General features: G+C 42.9%; 1 protein-coding gene across 2 annotated transcripts in view; it reads left to right on the top strand.

Moving 5' to 3' along the window:
- The window catches only part of SATB2 (SATB homeobox 2), a 131,818-nt gene that overhangs the window by 25,748 nt on the left and 87,933 nt on the right, over nt 1–18,137 (top strand). For both annotated transcript variants that reach the window (XM_079978304.1, XM_079978303.1), the window contains exon 3: nt 3,104–3,280. In XM_079978304.1, the coding sequence (XP_079834430.1) occupies nt 3,104–3,280 (177 nt within the window). The remainder of the gene's footprint in view (nt 1–3,103; nt 3,281–18,137) is intronic.

Raw genomic sequence — 18,137 nt, 5'->3', positions numbered from 1 at the left:
GGTTGGATAGTGTTTTCGAGGTTACCAGCATGAGTCTGACCAAGCTGCGGGGGGCAGTGGAGGACAGGAGTGCCTGGCGTTCTCTGGTCCATGGGGTCACGAAGAGTCGGACACGACTAAACGACTAAACAACAACAACAAGTGACACTTGTTAGAGTGCAAAACGTATTTATTTTGAAATAGATTTTAATCTGGCAAGAAATAATTATGTTGTTCCCTACTTTCATCTGCTGATTTTCATACTGAATTAGGAGAGCAGGCAACCTCTCATGTCATAGGGCTAAAGGTGGGAGTACAAATATGATATATTGCAATGACAGAACAAAGGAGCATTGCCTAATTAGTTGCTCTTCTTGTGAGGTTCTCAAATCAGCATTGCGAGCATCTCCATTCCAAATGAAGGTACCATCTCATGGTTCAATACTTTTCACTGGCCATTTTACTAGCATGAAGCTACAGTATATCTTCATGCAGCAGAAGTAAGGGAGCCATTGACCAAGCTTTATAATGCGTGGCTGGAAATTTATTTTTTAGAAACTGACCAGTGTTTGTGATAAACCACCGCAATCTCAGATGGGGGGAAAGTGGATTGAAACACTGACCCAGTCTTTCCCAGATCTGTGGGAGGATGAGAAGAGCGGGGAAAGTGTGTAAGCCTGAGGCTTCACTTCATTTTGTTCCAGCACATGTAAGTTGTGCTGCCATTGTGTTATGTGTACAGCCCATTCTCTGTTTACCTCCTTTTTTCTGCCTATCCCCCCTTCATTTGCTCTGTTATCCAACTCTCTTTACATGCTAGAGTGCTTTCTTTCTTTCCCCATCCCTTTTTTCAGTACACCTTTTCTAGTCATCTTGTTCTGTGTGTTCTCCACTATTTCTGCTTCTTCTCTCTAAGGTACATGAGATACATGTGGGTTGTGCAGCATAGTTGACTGCAACAAACTGGAAAAAACTGGTGCCAACTTCAGGAGGAGCCATTGAATCCAGTGAGAGGAGAAGCAATGCAAATATAGTGATGCAGACATTCTTCTATTTCCAGGTTTTTATGAGCTTGAGAGAGCTTATATATTTCTAGAAAGAGGTGGGAAAGAACAGCAAACCATGGGTAGTTGGAATTCCCTAGGAGGCAGCAAATGTCAAAGAGGAGACTGTAGTTGGCCGTGCACCTTATGTTGTGCAGGCCTGTGCTCAAGGCTGGGAGATTGCTTAACAAAATAACCTCTGGTGGGCAGTGGCGTAGCGTGGGGGGTGCAGGGGGGGCCGGCCGCACCGGGCGCAACATCTGGGGGTTAGGGTTAGGGATAGGGTTAGGGGGCGCAAATCCAGGGTTAGGGGGCGCAAATTACTTGCCTTGCCCCGGGTGCTGACAACCCACGCTACGTCACTGCTGGTGGGTCCCTTCTGATCCTGGCGAGCTCCTGGCTGTGTAGTTACTTGGTGACAGCAAGAATAGACAGCCATTTAAATTCCCTACAAGTGCTTTATTGGAGTTAATGTGGGGAATTTTAAAATATCTGTTTGCTGTAGCTGCTGCCAGACACAGATGCCCTGGGGTCACACAAGTTCTGACTGGCCCTGGGTACCAGTTGCTAATTCCTGTCTTAAGGCATTGGAAAGCCTGAGCTCATGTCCTGTTTCAGGAATATATTTTGTGGGTATTTTTAGCTAATTCAGTTTTAATTCCCTATATGTAAAATAGGAAAATTAGTGGTGTATATAATTGGATTGTTCTGAAGATGAGTTTTTCAGGATTGAAAAGCACTTTTACACAATTAAAAACTATAGACATGATGAATAATATACTTGATTTATGGTAAACTGGACCTAGGAAGTTAGTGGTTAGAGCAAAGTGATAATGATTATAATGTGCTTGATGATTTATTTGAAACAACTCAATGACATAATCTCCTTCTGAAGACCTTTTCATAATCTATTTATTAATCTTTAATAAATGTTGAAGGATTTTTGTGTGTGCTTTGTTAGCAAAGAGAGAAAAAGAACTATTTCATGTAGTTCACAGTTATTCTGTGGTGGTGATTCCTATAAGCTTGGCCTTGTGTACTTGAAAAACCACCTGGTTCCCTTTAAGCCTACTTGACTGTTCAGACCCTCTTGGAAGGTGCTCCTCAGAGTGTCTCTTTTTGAAGGTGGCAATGTAGTCTTCTCAGTTGTTGTACCTTTGTATCTTTGGAGCTTCCCGCCCCTATTGGTTTGTCAAGTGCCCACCCTAGCTGTTTCTAACCAACACTTTAAAACATTTCTATTCTTTCTAGATTTTAATGGAATTTGATCTTATGGCTGTTTGAACTGATTTCTTGTTTATTGTTCTGCTTTTGTATAATTTTAATAGGTAAAGGTAAAGGTAAAGGTACCCCTGCCCGTACGGGCCAGTCTTGACAGACTCTGGGGTTGTGCGCCCATCTCACTTAAGAGGCCAGGGGCCAGCGCTGTCCGGAGACACTTCCGGGTCACGTGGCCAGCGTGACATCGCTGCTCTGGCCAGAGCCAGAGCCAGAGCCAGAGCCAGAGCCAGAGCCAGAGCCGCACACGGAAACGCCGTTTACCTTCCCGCTAGTAAGCGGTCCCTATTTATCTACTTGCGCCCAGGGGTGCTTTCGAACTGCTAGGTTGGCAGGCGCTGGGACCGAACGACGGGAGCGCACCCCGCCGCAGGGATTCGAACCGCCGACCTTTCGATCGGCAAGCCCTAGGCGCTGAGGCTTTTACCCACAGCACCACCTGCGTCCCAATAATTTTAATAGATATGTATAAAAACGTTTTTAGCTGCCTTGGGAGTCCTTGACTGAGAGGTGGGATAAGACTATTTCAATTTGGTGATGAACACTAGCTTAGATTGCTTTTTTAAATGGTTAGACAAATCCATAGATATTAGGTCTGCTAGCTAAGTGGAAATCCCACTCTTAAGAGGCAGTGCACTTCTGAAACCTCGGTGCTTCTGGGTGTACAGCAAGGGAGGGCTGTTCCTTTAGGACTTGCTTGTAGGCCTCCCAAAGGCATCTAGGATCCTGGATTACCCGGAGCTTTGGTCTGATCCAATAGCTATGGTCTCTAATTGTGGATTCAACCATCTTTTCCCCTCCAGGTTTGATGATTCCTGTCTTTTGTGTGGTGGAGCAGCTGGACACTTCTCTCGAATATGATAATCGAGAAGAACATGCAGAGTTTGTTCTGGTTCGCAAAGATGTGCTTTTTAGTCAGCTGGTGGAGACAGCACTCCTGGCTCTCGGATATTCTCACAGCTCTGCTGCTCAGGCACAAGGTACTGCATAAAAGTATTTGATTGTTTCGTCACTACCATGCAGTAAGTTCTTCCATAGTCTCAGGATGTATTCTAAAGGCAAATAAGGAAGCTAATAGTAAACCTTAAACCTGCTTACATTACATGGAGGAAATCCCATTGAACAAAAGCCACTTTGCTCCTTTTTGCTGCTGTGCGAAGCTCAGCTATGCCAGCATTTGGCTTAGTTTGTCATCCTAACCCAGGCTCATGGTTAAGCTCCCTGCAATCTAATCATGAGCTGTTAACCAACGTTTGTTCTTGGGTACAACATGTGGTTAGTTTGGAGAGGGCATCACCATGGGTCCAGGCTAAGCCAAATCTTGGCTTAGCTGGGGGTGGCAGCAAAAAGGACTGGAATGAGTAAAGTCACTGTCAGGAGCCCACACATGCACGCTAAGCCAAAGTTTGGCTTTATATGATATGCAGACCAAGCCATTAGCAGATGTTCCTGATAAATATAAAGACTTTACAACAACAATAATTTCTTCCTCCAATAGAAATTTTATAGCTAATTGTTTCCTAACAATTAGTGAGACAAATTAAGGAAATCTACTTCAGTTGTCTGGTTAGATTTAGATTATAAAAATACTAGATTTGAGAGACCTTTCTATGAAGGAAAAAATGATTTTAAAAAAAGCCAAACTTTTAAACTTACAGTCCAGAACTGAATATATTAATTGTTGTAACAGATGAATGTTTTAAACCTTATGTGTTATGCAGCTTTTGTTTTCAGCATATGCGTTTACCTGGAGAGAAGCTGAACATTCCCTTACAATTTTAATGTCTTCTTTCTTTCTTTCTTTCTTTCTTTCTTTCTTTCTTTCTCTCTCTCTCTCTCTCTCTCTCTCTCTCTCTCATCTGTCACCCAGTTAAAGAAATCTCGGTTGTTCACATGAGCTTTGGTTGATTACTGATTAAATGATTAAATTTACATAAATTGAATGAGTGAAAACAATGACAAGAAGCATACTTAGTATTTAAATGATGTATAGATGTATATGTGTATTATAGCTGGCATCCTATTAGAAAAGACATTGCCTTCCATGAGTGAGAAAAGAGAGAATGTTTATTTTAATATGTAGCTTTAGAAGTACTTTAATATATATTTTAAAAGTCTGCTACCCAATTTATTCACAGTACCTTTTTTGTAGACCATAGGTACTGTTTATTCAGTTAATCTAAACGATTAATCGTTTAACAGTACAATCCTTTACATGTAAATTTAGCAGTAAGTCCCATTTTGTCCAACGGGACTTACTCTACTTTTTAGGATTGCAGCTGAAATGTTGAAGCATCACCAGCATCACCCCACCCTAAAAAGAGGAAGTTGCTGAAATTATTTATCTCTGCATTTTAGTAGATTCTTTATAAAGGTGTGGAATGATACTTCTTGAGTCAAGAAAAATCATTGGTCTTTGCTTTTTTTTTGATAAATAATTTGGATGGTTTGCACAGTTATACTAATTTAAGGCTGTGATTCTAAGCATGTTTACTTGCAAATTAATTTCACTTAATTCAGTAGGCATTCTTGCTTAGCAAAGCTGGTTAGAATTGGACCACAAGTGGTTTTTAAATAGTTTTGGGGCACAAACCAGTATTTTCATTATTTACTATAAAAATGCACCTGACAAATTTGGATATATTCTTTAAGAGTTTCAGTTGTCAATAAAATCTAGGTATCCTGGAACATGGACTACTAATAAAACAGAATTTTGAATGATTTTAAAAAATCAAAGCAGTGTGATAAAGAATATGAATCATCACCAGCTTTATGAGCGAGCTTAAGGGTCTAACTGGAAATAAAGCGTATGTGTAGTAATAGTCTAGCAATGTTGCACTCAGTTACCAAACATAAAAAAGCAAGAAAAGTGTTTTAAAAGAACCACTTCATGCCATTTTAAGGACATTTCTTTTTGAATATAAAGGTCACTATATCCCACTGCTTCTGTCATGCTGAACCAGCTTCCTCTTTGACAGCACTATCCATCTTGGTTAACACAGTTGCTTAACATGTTGTGAGCTAACATGTGGAACATTCTGAATTAAGCAGCCAAGGCATCATTCTTGGCATCTACAAAGGGAAGGAGATCCCAGGAAAGGGTGCTTTATGGAGGCATGCAGCTTCATTCACTGACCCACACACTTGCTGAGCATTTCACTAGGGGAGGTATATAGAAACTCATGTGGAGGAAGAGAGATTGACTCAAATAGGCTACTGCCTGTTTCATCCTTAGGAAACAGTAGCTAGGCTAACAGGTTAAACATTTATTTTCTTGGCTTGCATATTTTTGTACCTGTCATGGTCCAGAGACTGCTCTGTGTTAATCCAGATGCTTCTACGCACATTGGAGTGACTTAGAAAAAATACTTGGAGGTAAGGCAAAATGCTACATTTTATTCTGGGGCCTAATGTTAGTAGTTGCCACCACATCACACTTTTAAAAACATTTTACTTCTAGCCATCCTCTGTGAAGCATCTATACGGTCAGCTGCTGTGAGTTTCTGCAGCATTTGCTTACCATATAAGCTGACTTTCCAACTCACCATCTATCTGTAAATGGACTGTATGCTATTTTTTCCATGGACAAATGCCTTTCAAAATTTCAGTACCTTTTTTTGAATGAGGTGTGGAGTTGAGAGAATAGAAACTCAGGTGATATGATTGAGCTGCTGGGTTAAGAAGGGAAGATATTTCAGTTTTGATACTTGGTTTGCGGTCATAGGCAAACTGCTTGTCTCAGTCTTTCCCAGAAGGCAGTTTCTGGTTGGCTGGTGCCAAACATCTCTCTGGGAAGTTTACAAGCAGAACATGAGGTCAGCAATATTCCCATGTTGATTTTCACCAATATCTGGTATTTATGAGTGTATTGGGAAAAGGTTCTCAATAACTGAGTTCATGTTTGTGTCAGTCCTTGGCGTCTCTAGATGGGGGTGGGCAAGACTTTAGTCTGAAATTCTGGAGAGCCCCTGCCAGTCAAGGTAAAGGTAAAGGTAAAGGGACCCCTGACCATTAGGTCCAGTCGTGGCCGACTCTGGGGCTGCGGTGCTCATCTCTCTTTATTGGCCGAGGGAGTCAGCGTACAGCTTCTGGGTCATGTGGCCAGCATGACTAAGCCGCTTCTGGCAAACCAGAGCAGCGCACGGAAATGCCGTTTACCTTCCCACCGGAGTGGTACCTATTTATCTACTTGCACTTTGACATGCTTTCGAACTGCTAGGTTGGTAGGAGCAGGGACCAATCAACGGGAGCTCACCCCGTCGCAGGGATTCGAACCGCCAACCTTCTGATCAGCAAGTCCTAGGCTCTGTGGTTTAACCCACAGCACCACCCGTGTCAAGGTAGACAGTATTGAATGAGATGGACCAATGGTCTGACGCAGTATAAGGCTTTTCCTATATTCCTACATTGCCTCTGAGCTATCACCACTGACAGGAAATGTCTCCATTGACACAGTTTAGATGTCTCAATAGACAGCATTTGAATGGTGCAGGGGAGAGGATCCAATAGTTAGGTGGGTAGTTGTGGTGGGCTTGGCAGTGTGAGTGAGACTGGCACCTTCACCTCTTGGAGGGGTGTCCTGATTTTTGTTCTACTTGCCTGCAGGTAAAGGATAATATAGCTATTCAGACAGTACTAATGGGAATGTTTAAGGTCAGGTGTCTGATGTTTCTATCTAGGTAGAAATTAAATGCGGATTTAAGTGACTCAGTGAAGAGTTTTTGCTATCCCAAGCAATTGCGTCTATCTCTGTAGGGAAGTCTGCTTCACATATTATGAAATTCCTGGATGGAAGACACATCTGAATAGGAATTATCATTATCTCCTTTCATGCAGGCTGTCACATACAAAGGTTATACATGGTGAGTCCTTTAAAAGAGGCCCTGTGGATACAGAATACACATAGAGACTCACCCTGTATATGCAAGTAGTACATACAGCTGTTGAGAACGTCTTGCAGGGTACACACTGAATACATAATAAACCCCCTGCTTCTCCCCTGAGAAGAGGGGCTGCAGTGGTTGTCCATGGAGCTGTGTACTCTGGTCCATGAAGCTCTGCATGTAGAATCAGGCTTTCAAGGACATGGGTGGATCAGAAGTGAGAGGACGTAAATTGGATACACACCCCAATGTGCATTTGAGTGCAGATGCTCTCTAATCACATTTCAGTATTTTCAATGGATAGACATCTCTGCTTGGATGCATATTTAATTTGCATCCCGTTTTAGCCTGTTCCTGATCCAGCTAAAGAGATCAACACTTGGATGTCCATTTCCAATGCAGATCTCCTTCGTTGGACTGGAGTAAGGTGTGGGGTAAAGAAGGAAGCTGAAAGGGGATTAATGCGTCTTCTTTATGCCCTGGCACACTTTCCCCTAACTATGGGGTTTTTTATGCATTCACATTTATAAATAGAAAGGCAATATTTTAAAATTAAAATTAAGAAACAGAAGGAAACATTGTATTTTGATATACCAGATTTTTCATCCGTTTACCCCATTTTAATAGGGAGGGGGAAGAGAGATAGGCTGTAATGTAATAATATAAGAAGAAAGGAGCAAAATAAACCATGAAATGTTTTCATGGGGCTACATTTGTATATTTTATTTCTTAGATTATTTTGTATGTCTTTGTTATATTCTCCTTCCTCCCAGTGTTACGGAGAAGGGTTAAACTTCACACAATTTTCCTTTTCATCCTGTTATATCTGCTTGGAAAAAATGCCCTGATCTGGCTTTGGAACCAGAGTTTCTTACAATCCAGCCCAGGAATGGGGAGCCTGTGTCCCTCCAGATGTTCTTGGACTACAGCTTCTATATACAGTACCTGATAATTGACCATGCTGTCTGGGGCCGTTGGAGTTCGACAACAGCTGGAGAGCCACAGCTACCCCACCCCGCCCCGATTTTGCGATAGCAAAGAGCTCAATGTCTTTGGATAATTGTTCATGTACAGTAAAGAGAATCTGAGAGATGGAGAATGAGTCTGGGAAAAAATGTGTGAGTGCTTCAGCATACTGCAGTCATTTTTATTTACACAATAACACTACGACCGGAGCCTGGATAAAGAAATTGTATCTCAAGTGGCATCTGAAAGACTAATCCATGAAAGCCTATGACATAACTTTGTTAGAATTCACTTCATCAGATGCAAATGAAGTCTAGTCTATGAAAGCTCTTGCCATAATAAACTTTGCTCTCTGGAAATTATATCCCAAGTGTTAACCATGTAATGCAAGCAGTTGATAGAGCAGGAATCCCTCCCCTCCAGTTCAACAAGGGTACTGTTGTTAAATCCCTTTATTTTTGTTTATACTGTTTTCATTTTAGTGTCAAGTGAACACTGATTGAAGAGTCACCTTTATTAACATCCTGTCTAGTCAAGTAGTGGTTTAAAAACACTCAGTCACTCTTCAATAGCACATACATCCACTTCTGTTTTCCAGCACAACCAGAGTTGTTGGTGGTCAAACAAAGATAGAAAATCATTTCAGGAAAAATCATACAGCCATTTATAAACAATCTCATAAATTCCCATTCAGCATCATTGAATGTTGCAGGTGTCCTTGTATCTATTTTACCGCAAGATTATACTTGACATCTATGTATTTGTTGGCGCAGAGGAGAAAATTTTAAGTTGTGACTTTTTCTTTATTATAAAATCAGTTTGTAATGTTAAAATAAATTATTGTTGAAGTAACTTTGATTATGTGCTGAACACCAGATTAGTATATTAAATACATGCATATTTAAAAGGCATTTCCCTGACAGATTGCTTAAAAATAGTTGGATGGCTTAGAATTTTAAGATAAACTTAAGGCTTACTACTTTAAGTATCTTTGTACACTTGATAGTATGGAAAAAGGTTGGTCTCGCACTGGGGAAAATAATGTCTTAATACTGTTCAGCTACCATATTTTCTGCTCATTATATTTTCATGTTAATTGTACATTATTATTACTCAAATGAGTTCAGAGAAGTTTTAACATAGTGGTTTGGCCAGGGCCAGCATGCTGCTATATAATTTTAAGCTCTGAAGTTTTGTATGTGTGCTATAATTTTAAGTGATAGTGTGTGTTAACTCTGGTATCTGGGCATAGCTGTTTTCCAAAGGCTTGCAGCATTACTCCTGCACACAGTCACAGAAAGCAGTGCACAAAGGCTAATGACAACTACTATTCACTCTATCACAATACTTTTGGTCAGTTATCTCTAACCATTTTTTCCCCCTTTGTACGCATGAGTTTGAAAGAGAATGTGTGTGCCATTCATGTCTCTTAGTTTTGTCTCCCCCACCCCCCCTTTGCATATTTTGTTTTCGGAATATATTTATTGCATAAGCATGGTTGGCGGAGTTCTCCTTCAGCTCCAGACAAAAATCATTAGTGGACTAAGTAGTAGATACTTCCTACTTACATTCCCAATGGAAACCCATGGTCTGAACAAAGACATTGGATTCTTATCTCATTATACATGACAAAGCCATTTTTCACCTTCTCACCCCTTGCTTTTTCCTGTAAGACCTATTGCAGTCATTAAGAGTCATCAACAGGCTCATCACAGCTATCTGCCAATCACCCAATCCCACCACCCTTCTGAGTAATACCCCTCCCCACCTTCTCACTATATAGAAGGGTCTGGTGACTTCTGTTTCAGTGTATCTGAAGAAGTGTGCATGCACATGAAAGCTCATACCAAGAACTAACTTAGTTGGTCTTTAAGGTGCTACTGGAAGGAATTTTTTTATTTTGTTTTGACTATGGCAGACCAACACGGCTACCTATCTGGAACCATGGTAAATATGTTGTTCATCCCAACAGCCGTTAACAGGGTGTTGTCTTTCCAAATCTGTAGCTTTTCAGCACCCTGTGTGAATTCTGTGAAATACTTGTAAGAGAAATGGTGAAGGAAAATGTTTATTTTTAACATTATCTGGCAGAGATCAACTTCTGGGCAAAGAGGGCTTGCCAAGTCGCAAACTGAGTAATAGAGACAATCTTACATTTTTACTATTACTTATTTTTTTTAAGGCTTGAAATAAATTATTAATCTATACACTGTTTAGTGAAAATAAAATTGTTGTTTTAGCAAGCAGTTGCAATTCAACCGCCCCCCCCCCCGCATGCAAGTCACATGCATTTAGTGTTTCATCCTTATAAATAAATAGGTAATTTGACAGTAACCTGTAATGTTGTTACAATAAGAATGGCATTGAAAAATATTGTTTGTGATGCATTTTGAGATTCTGGTTAAAAAAACCATACATCTGGCAAAATGGACTCTAGTCCACAAAAGTTTATGCCGTAACAAAATTTGTTCTAATTTAGAGCTAAAGAGCAAGTTTTCCCTGGGAACAGAGCGGGGCAGGGGGGAAACCACCCGGATTGTCCCTAGCAAGCACGGGTCAAGTGGAAAACCACTCAGACCAGCACTTTCTAGGCATGGGATAAGTAGAAGTGTGGGTGAGCCCCAACCCTGCAATCCAAACCCCTGTGTGTTGGATTGGGTGGCAATCAGCCTGTGGAAAGCCCCTAAATGGGGTGTTCTGGGGGAGAGTCTGAGCCAGTTCAGGGTCCACTGGATGCTCAGCAGGCCCCACTGCCATCACTAGATAGCACTAGGCTTGAAATAGGAGCATGCTCCACCCATGGCTTTTGCCCAGTTCTGTATTAGTGATGGGACTATGGATGTGGTGGTTCGGTTAGTGATGGGGCTATGGATGTGATTATTTGGCTCCTGATTTATTGACATGTATCTATAGAACACAGCTTATTAAAACATGCTTTCTGTTTTCAGCTTTGTATTCTTTAGGTGCACACTTATAAGTGTGGTGTGTAAAGTAGACTTGTGATTGTCCTTTTGTACAGACTCCCCACCCCTCTCAATCCCCAGAAAACTGAATTATTGTGTGGGTCTAAAGGCCCATGTTCAGCAAAACAAGTAGAGTAGTATCTCGGACATTTAAAAAATGCAAGTATTTAGCAGAAGACTTTCAAATGGTTCATAAATAGGCAGCTTTGATTCACTTTGTTTAATTTCTTAACAAGATGATTATAGAGGGAAAAGTCACTATGCACTTTAAAAGTCATGTGACTTTGTGATGCCATATGATGTCAGTACACTGCAATGCCTGGATTTCTAAAATTTGAGGGAGACCACCTCTGTAACTCTCATATGAAGAATGGAGTATTTATTCATGCATTCTAAACAGCAGCATAAAATATTCCACAAACCTTAAAATGGGACCACATGATTGCTTCTGGATAAGCAGTGCAAAGCATCACCAAGGCAGGTATAGTGGTTTATAGAATCACATTTATTTTGCTTATGATACATTTTTAGGATACAAGTTTTAGGGTGGTCTTTTTGGTTTTTATGCTAATTCTTTCTGCAGGGAGTGACTGAAGGTAAGTGTGAAGAACTTGTTGCAAGAACAAATGCAATATGTAACTTCTTTCACCCTGAAACTCCATTGTAGATAAGGAGTAGCTTCGCAATTGGGTTTGCAGGATTTTTGTGAATGACTGAAGAGAAGCCAAACAGTGCTTTCTTTATAAAGCTCAAATAGTTGACTTCGTCAGTACTGGGCTATATGAATGATGGGAGGGAGGAGGAAAAAGCAAACTGAGACACTAGTTCTTAAATGTAGGTCTTGTAAGGACCAGCTGGAATGAAAAGAGTTCAAGAGAAGAGGAGCAAAAAGATCCTGGTCTCTCAGCACAGCTGATGGAGAGGCTCTGCAGTCCCATCTCTCCCTCTGCTATAGCCAGATAGAATGGCTGCTCATTCATATCTCCAGAATTCTTCTCCCCCTGCTTTTGTTATCACTCCAAGTATGTTGTTGATGGATGCATTGCCCATCTCATCCATTCTCCATTGCATGGGGACATTTCTCATCAACTAAATGGTCATGATTTCAAATAACATGCCTAGGATTGATTGTATTAACATCTGAGTTCAGATGCATACGAGCAAAAGGGGGGGGGGGGGAAGTCCTTCGGGATTTTGGAGCAATGAAGTCTCCTCCTTTAGTATTTTTCTTCAACATATGCCTTACTGTTAGAAGTGATTACCTTGGCTCCTTGGAGGGTACTGTCGGTGTATGTATGTATGTTTAATTTATATGTCATGAAGTTGTAGTTTGCAGAGAAGAAATGCATTTTAAAGAAGTACTTTTTTTGAATGGCAGCCAATTCAATTTGGAATATTGCTTATTACAATTAACCAGACAGATTCTGCTTGTTTCTCTTACAGATAGGTAGCCGTGTTGGTCTGCCATAGTCAAAACAAAAAAAAATCCTTCCAGTAGCACCTTAAAGACCAACTAAGTTAGTTCTTGGTATGAGCTTTCGTGTGCATGCACACTTCTTCAGATACCTTGTTTCTCTGTCACTGAATCTTGCCCCTCCCAGAGTTGAAATTTTGGTGTTCTCTGTTTAAGCTAGATGCAGACCAGATCCATATGTGAGTTAGAGCAAAGATCTCCCTCTTTATACTAGAGCTTAACATTTTCCTTTCCACAGTCCATCCCCCAGGGGCATCCATAACCATCTCTTAGTTTACGAGCAATTTTCAACCATTATTTAGAAAAAGATAGATTTCAATGATACATTTTAATGAAATTTACCATTTGTACTTCAAATGCTTGCGTGCTTCCCACAGGCATCTGGTGGACTATTGTGAGAACTGGGAGCTTCAGTAGGTGGGTCATTGACTTGATCTAGCAGGCCCCTTCTTATGTTCTTACATAGGTCCTGACCAAAAGTGCATATCAATTGCTACATGGAACCATTAAAATGTTTTTAGTTTAAATTAAATGCACATTTTAACAATATTTTTTGCTTCATTAATTAATTAAATAAATATATATATATTACCCTGCCATTTTGAAAAAAAGAATGTTTTTGAGGTGGCTTAAAAATAGTAAAAGTAAATAGTAACAGAGTAATCCTAACTGGGATGCGGGTGGTGCTGTGGGTTAAACCACAGAGCCTAGGACTTGCCGATCAGAAGGTCGGCGGTTCGAATCCCCGTGACGGGGTGAGCTCCCATTGCTCGGTCCCTGCTCCTGCCAACCTAGCAGTTCAAAAGCATGTCAAAGTGCAAGTAGATAAATAGGTACCGCTCCGGCGGGAAGGTAAACGGCATTTCCGTGCGCTGCTCTGGTTTGCCAGAAGCGGCTTAGTCATGCTGGCCACATGACTCAGAAGTTGTACACCGGCTCCCTCGGCCAGTAAAGCGAGATGAGCGCCGCAACCCCAGAGTCGGTCACGACTGGACCTAATGGTCAGGGGTCCCTTTACCCTTTAATCCTAACTGGGGCCAGTGACAATCATAGCAGTGGAGTCATCACTGCATCCAAATCCCTGTCCTCTTGCTGCCAGTAGAGCAGAACTTAGAGGGGATGGTTTTATGCCAATTTTTGTGGTGCCAGCTCCAGGATGGGCACAGCTGAAGCCCTTGTGGGGATCCACAAGGCTTCAGAGCCTACAGATCCAAAGCCTCTGGCACCCTGTCCCCAAATAACCAATTATAGGGCTTTGCGTAGGTTATTGTTGGTGGGAGAACTACCAACAGTAGCTTGCCGCCCACTTGTGTAGAGGTTAGACTTTCACCTCAGTGGACTGCACCCCCCCCACCAGTGGAGGCTGGTAAGGAGGCAACTGTGCTGCTTTCTACCCTTCCTCCACTGTCTCTGAGAGCCAGTGTGGTGTAGTGGTTAAGAGCGGTGGACTCGTAATCTGGTGAACCGGGTTCGCGTCTCCGCTCCTCCACATGCAGCTGCTGGGTGACCTTGGGCTACTCACACTTCTCTGAAGTCTCTCAGCCCCACTTACCTTACAGAGTGTTTGTTGTGGGAAAGGAAGGGAAAGGAGAATGTTAGCCGCTTTGAGACTCCTTAGGGTAGTGATAAAGTGGGATATCAAATCCAAACTCCTCCTCTTCTTCTCTAGCATCAATATTACTACATCTTTACGCAGGGCCTGCAAGACAGAGCTGTTCCACCAGGCCTTTGGTCAGGGCACAGCCTGACTCCCTCCTTTGGCAATCTTCACAGAACTTTAGCCTAATGGTTGCCGTCAATTTGAGTTGAATTAATTTTAATGAAATGATTTTAGAATGTTGTATTATTTTATTGTTGTTAGCTGCCCTGAGCCCGGCTTCGGCTGGGGCGGTTGGGATATAAATAAAATTTATTATTATTATTATTATTATTATTATTGGATTAGGATTTCAGCCAAAACCATCCAATAAACTACTGCAAAATAAAACACCAGGAAGGCATTAAAAAATGCAACAAGGCATTTAAACTTGGAGCTTACAATTTAAAAGAGATAAAATCAATCGGCCAAACCTCAAATTCTAAAATGGCAACCAATAAAAGAAAGATACATTACGAATTTTCAAAACCAGGTTGAATAATATAATTTATATTTGCATGAACTCAGGAGTAGGAAATGGGTGTATGGAACAATATGGAGCCTTCCAAAGATGGGGTGCCACTATGGAGAAGGCTTGCTTTACTGTCATTGCCTGGATAACCTTCACAGGTAGTGGTACCTTGCATAATGGGTGGGGTCATATTGGAAAAGGGGATCCTTGAGGTGCCCTGGTTTCAAACTGTGTACAGCTTTATAGTCAAATACCAACATTTTTTATTGTGCCCAGAAATGCATGGGAAACCAGTGTGATTCTTTTAAAAGTGGTGAGATTGTTCCATGTAACCCAAGTCTCAAAAAAGAGTCTGAAATATCAATTGTGTTGCCTCTATATCTGGGCCAATATTTTGACTGTTCTTTGGGAAAAAACCTTTGAAATTAAATAACTGCTCCTAAAATAATCAGCTTCGGAAAGCTTTATTTAATTTTTGGACTAATTGTGTTCTCTTCATAGAGTTTTTATTAATTCAGTCTAGTTACTTAGATTAGATTAATTTAATATAATCTCTGAGTTAGGGCTCTGTCATAATATTTCCCAAATGTGAAGCGGCATCTATTACATGAGACTAATCTTCATGCAACAAAACGCAAAACTTCTATATAAAGTTACATGGCACTGAACTGAGACTGATAGTATATATTATTATACATTGGTTGAAGGGGATGGAGGAAAATAATGCAATCTTATATACATGCCTACTCAGGAGTAAGCACCATTGAGTTTACTATTGGCTAAATGCATATTTGATTGCAACCTAAGCCATATATCAGTGCAACTCTCTGAAAGATAAAAGCAGCAATATTAAGCACTTCACGTTCCCATTCCTATGCGGAGATTACAAGAATTGAGTGCAAGACCTGTATGATCTGTGGTCCTAGGTGTTATATATGTTCACAGAATATTAACATGAGCAGACTACTCTGTTCTCTTCAGCTTTGTGTTACTGTCAAATGAGCATTTTCTTTAAATAAAGGAAATACAGTGGTGCCCCGCAAGACGAACGCCTCGCAAGACGGAAAACCCGCTAGACGAAAGGGTTTTCCGTTTTGGAGGCACTTCGCAAAACGAATTTCCCTATGGGCTTGCTTCGCAAGACGAAAATGTCTTGCGAGTTCCTGCAGGTTTTTTCCCCTCCCCCCCCTTTTCTAAGCCGCTAAGCCGCTTATCAGCTGATCCGCTGATAAGCCGCGTATCAGCTGATCCGCTAAAAGCCGCTAAACCGCTAATAGCGCTAATCTGCTAAGCCGTCAATGGGCTTGCTTCGCAAGATGAAAAAACCGCTATACGAAGAGCCTCACGGAACGGATTAATTTCGTCTTGCGAGGCACCACTGTACAGCTATGTGGGAACCACATGCAAACCAGAACTCAGCTTTCTTACTGCTTCAGAACTAGTTATACCACAGCAGAACTGGGTTGGGTTTCTTGGCGGGCTGTTCATTCAGCTCATGGGCCAATTTGTGTGGGATTGTGGGAATAGTCCACTCTGTTAATGACATGGATATGTTGCAGCCTGCATAGCTGAGCCAATTTTTCTGTAGCTTTCTTCTTGGTACCTAGGGGTAACAGCTGAATTAGGAGATTTATTTGAAGTGGAAAGTCAATGAGACCACAGTCGGACTAGTCCTCGGAACTTACAACAGAACCTCTCTTGCATGGACTGAAAAAGTTGTCTAGGAGGAGAAGGCTGCCCAGGAGGACTCCCCTGAGTGAGTGCTTGAGGGCCCTGCTCTTGCCACTTACCATCTGGCCTGGGGCGGGGCCTGAAGCCTCATAAGGTCTGCATGCTGCTTGCTGCCTGCTGCCCAGGAGGACTCCCCTGAGTGAGTGCTTGAGGGCCCTGCTCTTGCCACTTACCATCTGGCCTGGGGCGGGGCCTGAAGCCTCACAAGGACTGCTTGCTGCTTGCTGCCTGCTGCCCAGGAGGACTCCCCTGAGTGAGTGCTTGAGGGCCCTGCCTTTGCCACTTACCATCTGGCCTGGGGCGGGGCCTGAAGCCTCATAAGGTCTGCATGCTGCTTGCTGCCTGCTGCCCAGGAGGACTCCCCTGAGTGAGTGCTTGAGGGCCCTGCTCTTGCCACTTACCATCTGGCCTGGGGCGGGGCCTGAAGCCTCACAAGGACTGCTTGCTGCTTGCTGCCTGCTGCCCAGGAGGACTCCCCTGAGTGAGTGCTTGAGGGCCCTGCCTTTGCCACTTACCATCTGGCCTGGGGCGGGGCCTGAAGCCTCATAAGGACTGCATGCTGCTTGCTGCCTGCTGCCCAGGAGGACTCCCCTGAGTGAGTGCTTGAGGGCCCTGCCTTTGCCACTTACCATCTGGCCTGGGGCGGGGCCTGAAGCCTCATAAGGTCTGCATGCTGCTTGCTGCCTGCTGCCCAGGAGGACTCCCCTGAGTGAGTGCTTGAGGGCCCTGCTCTTGCCACTTACCATCTGGCCTGGGGCGGGGCCTGAAGCCTCACAAGGACTGCTTGCTGCTTGCTGCCTGCTGCCCAGGAGGACTCCCCTGAGTGAGTGCTTGAGGGCCCTGCCTTTGCCACTTACCATCTGGCCTGGGGCGGGGCCTGAAGCCTCATAAGGACTGCATGCTGCTTGCTGCCTGCTGCCCAGGAGGACTCCCCTGAGTGAGTGCTTGAGGGCCCTGCCTTTGCCACTTACCATCTGGCCTGGGGCGGGGCCTGAAGCCTCATAAGGTCTGCATGCTGCTTGCTGCCTGCTGCCCAGGAGGACTCCCCTGAGTGAGTGCTTGAGGGCCCTGCTCTTGCCACTTACCATCTGGCCTGGGGCGGGGCCTGAAGCCTCACAAGGACTGCTTGCTGCTTGCTGCCTGCTGCCCAGGAGGACTCCCCTGAGTGCCTGAGGGCCCTGCTCCTTCCTGCCACTTACCACCTGGTCTGGGGCGGGGCCTGACAGGCCTCACTAGGACAGTTGTTGTTACTGCCGGAGGGGCAGAGTGTTTTTAAAATGTTTTTTTAATTTTTTTTATATGTGGGGGGTGGGGGTGGGATGGATGTTTGGTTGGGTTTGGGGATTATTATTTTTTAATTATTATTTTGATGTTTTGTAATTTTTACATTTTTTGTTTGTATTGTTTTATTGGTTTTGTTTGTTTAAGGTGTTATTTTGTTCTTAGGGGGAGGGTTCAGGGCTGCCGGGGAGTGGGCCCCAGCCCACAAAATGGCTGGGGCATGTTCCACAGGGGGGGATGCACTGGGACAACCGATCTCAGTGATCACGGGTAGGAGGAGGAGTTACGCTAAGACCAGACCATGTCATTACAGAGGAGGCAGGTTTAGTCGTTGTCTGAGGACTATCCCTGCCTCCGGGTCTGGTCCTGACCGGATGGATACTAGAATCAGCAAGGGATACCCACATGACCTGAAGGTGCTGCTGTGCAAT

The sequence above is a fragment of the Podarcis cretensis genome, assembly GCF_951804945.1.
Source record: "Podarcis cretensis genome assembly, chromosome: 1".
NCBI classification, from domain to species: domain Eukaryota; kingdom Metazoa; phylum Chordata; class Lepidosauria; order Squamata; family Lacertidae; genus Podarcis; species Podarcis cretensis.
The sequence above is the reverse complement of the archived record's forward strand: the minus strand, read 5'-3'. Positions and strand labels throughout refer to the sequence as shown.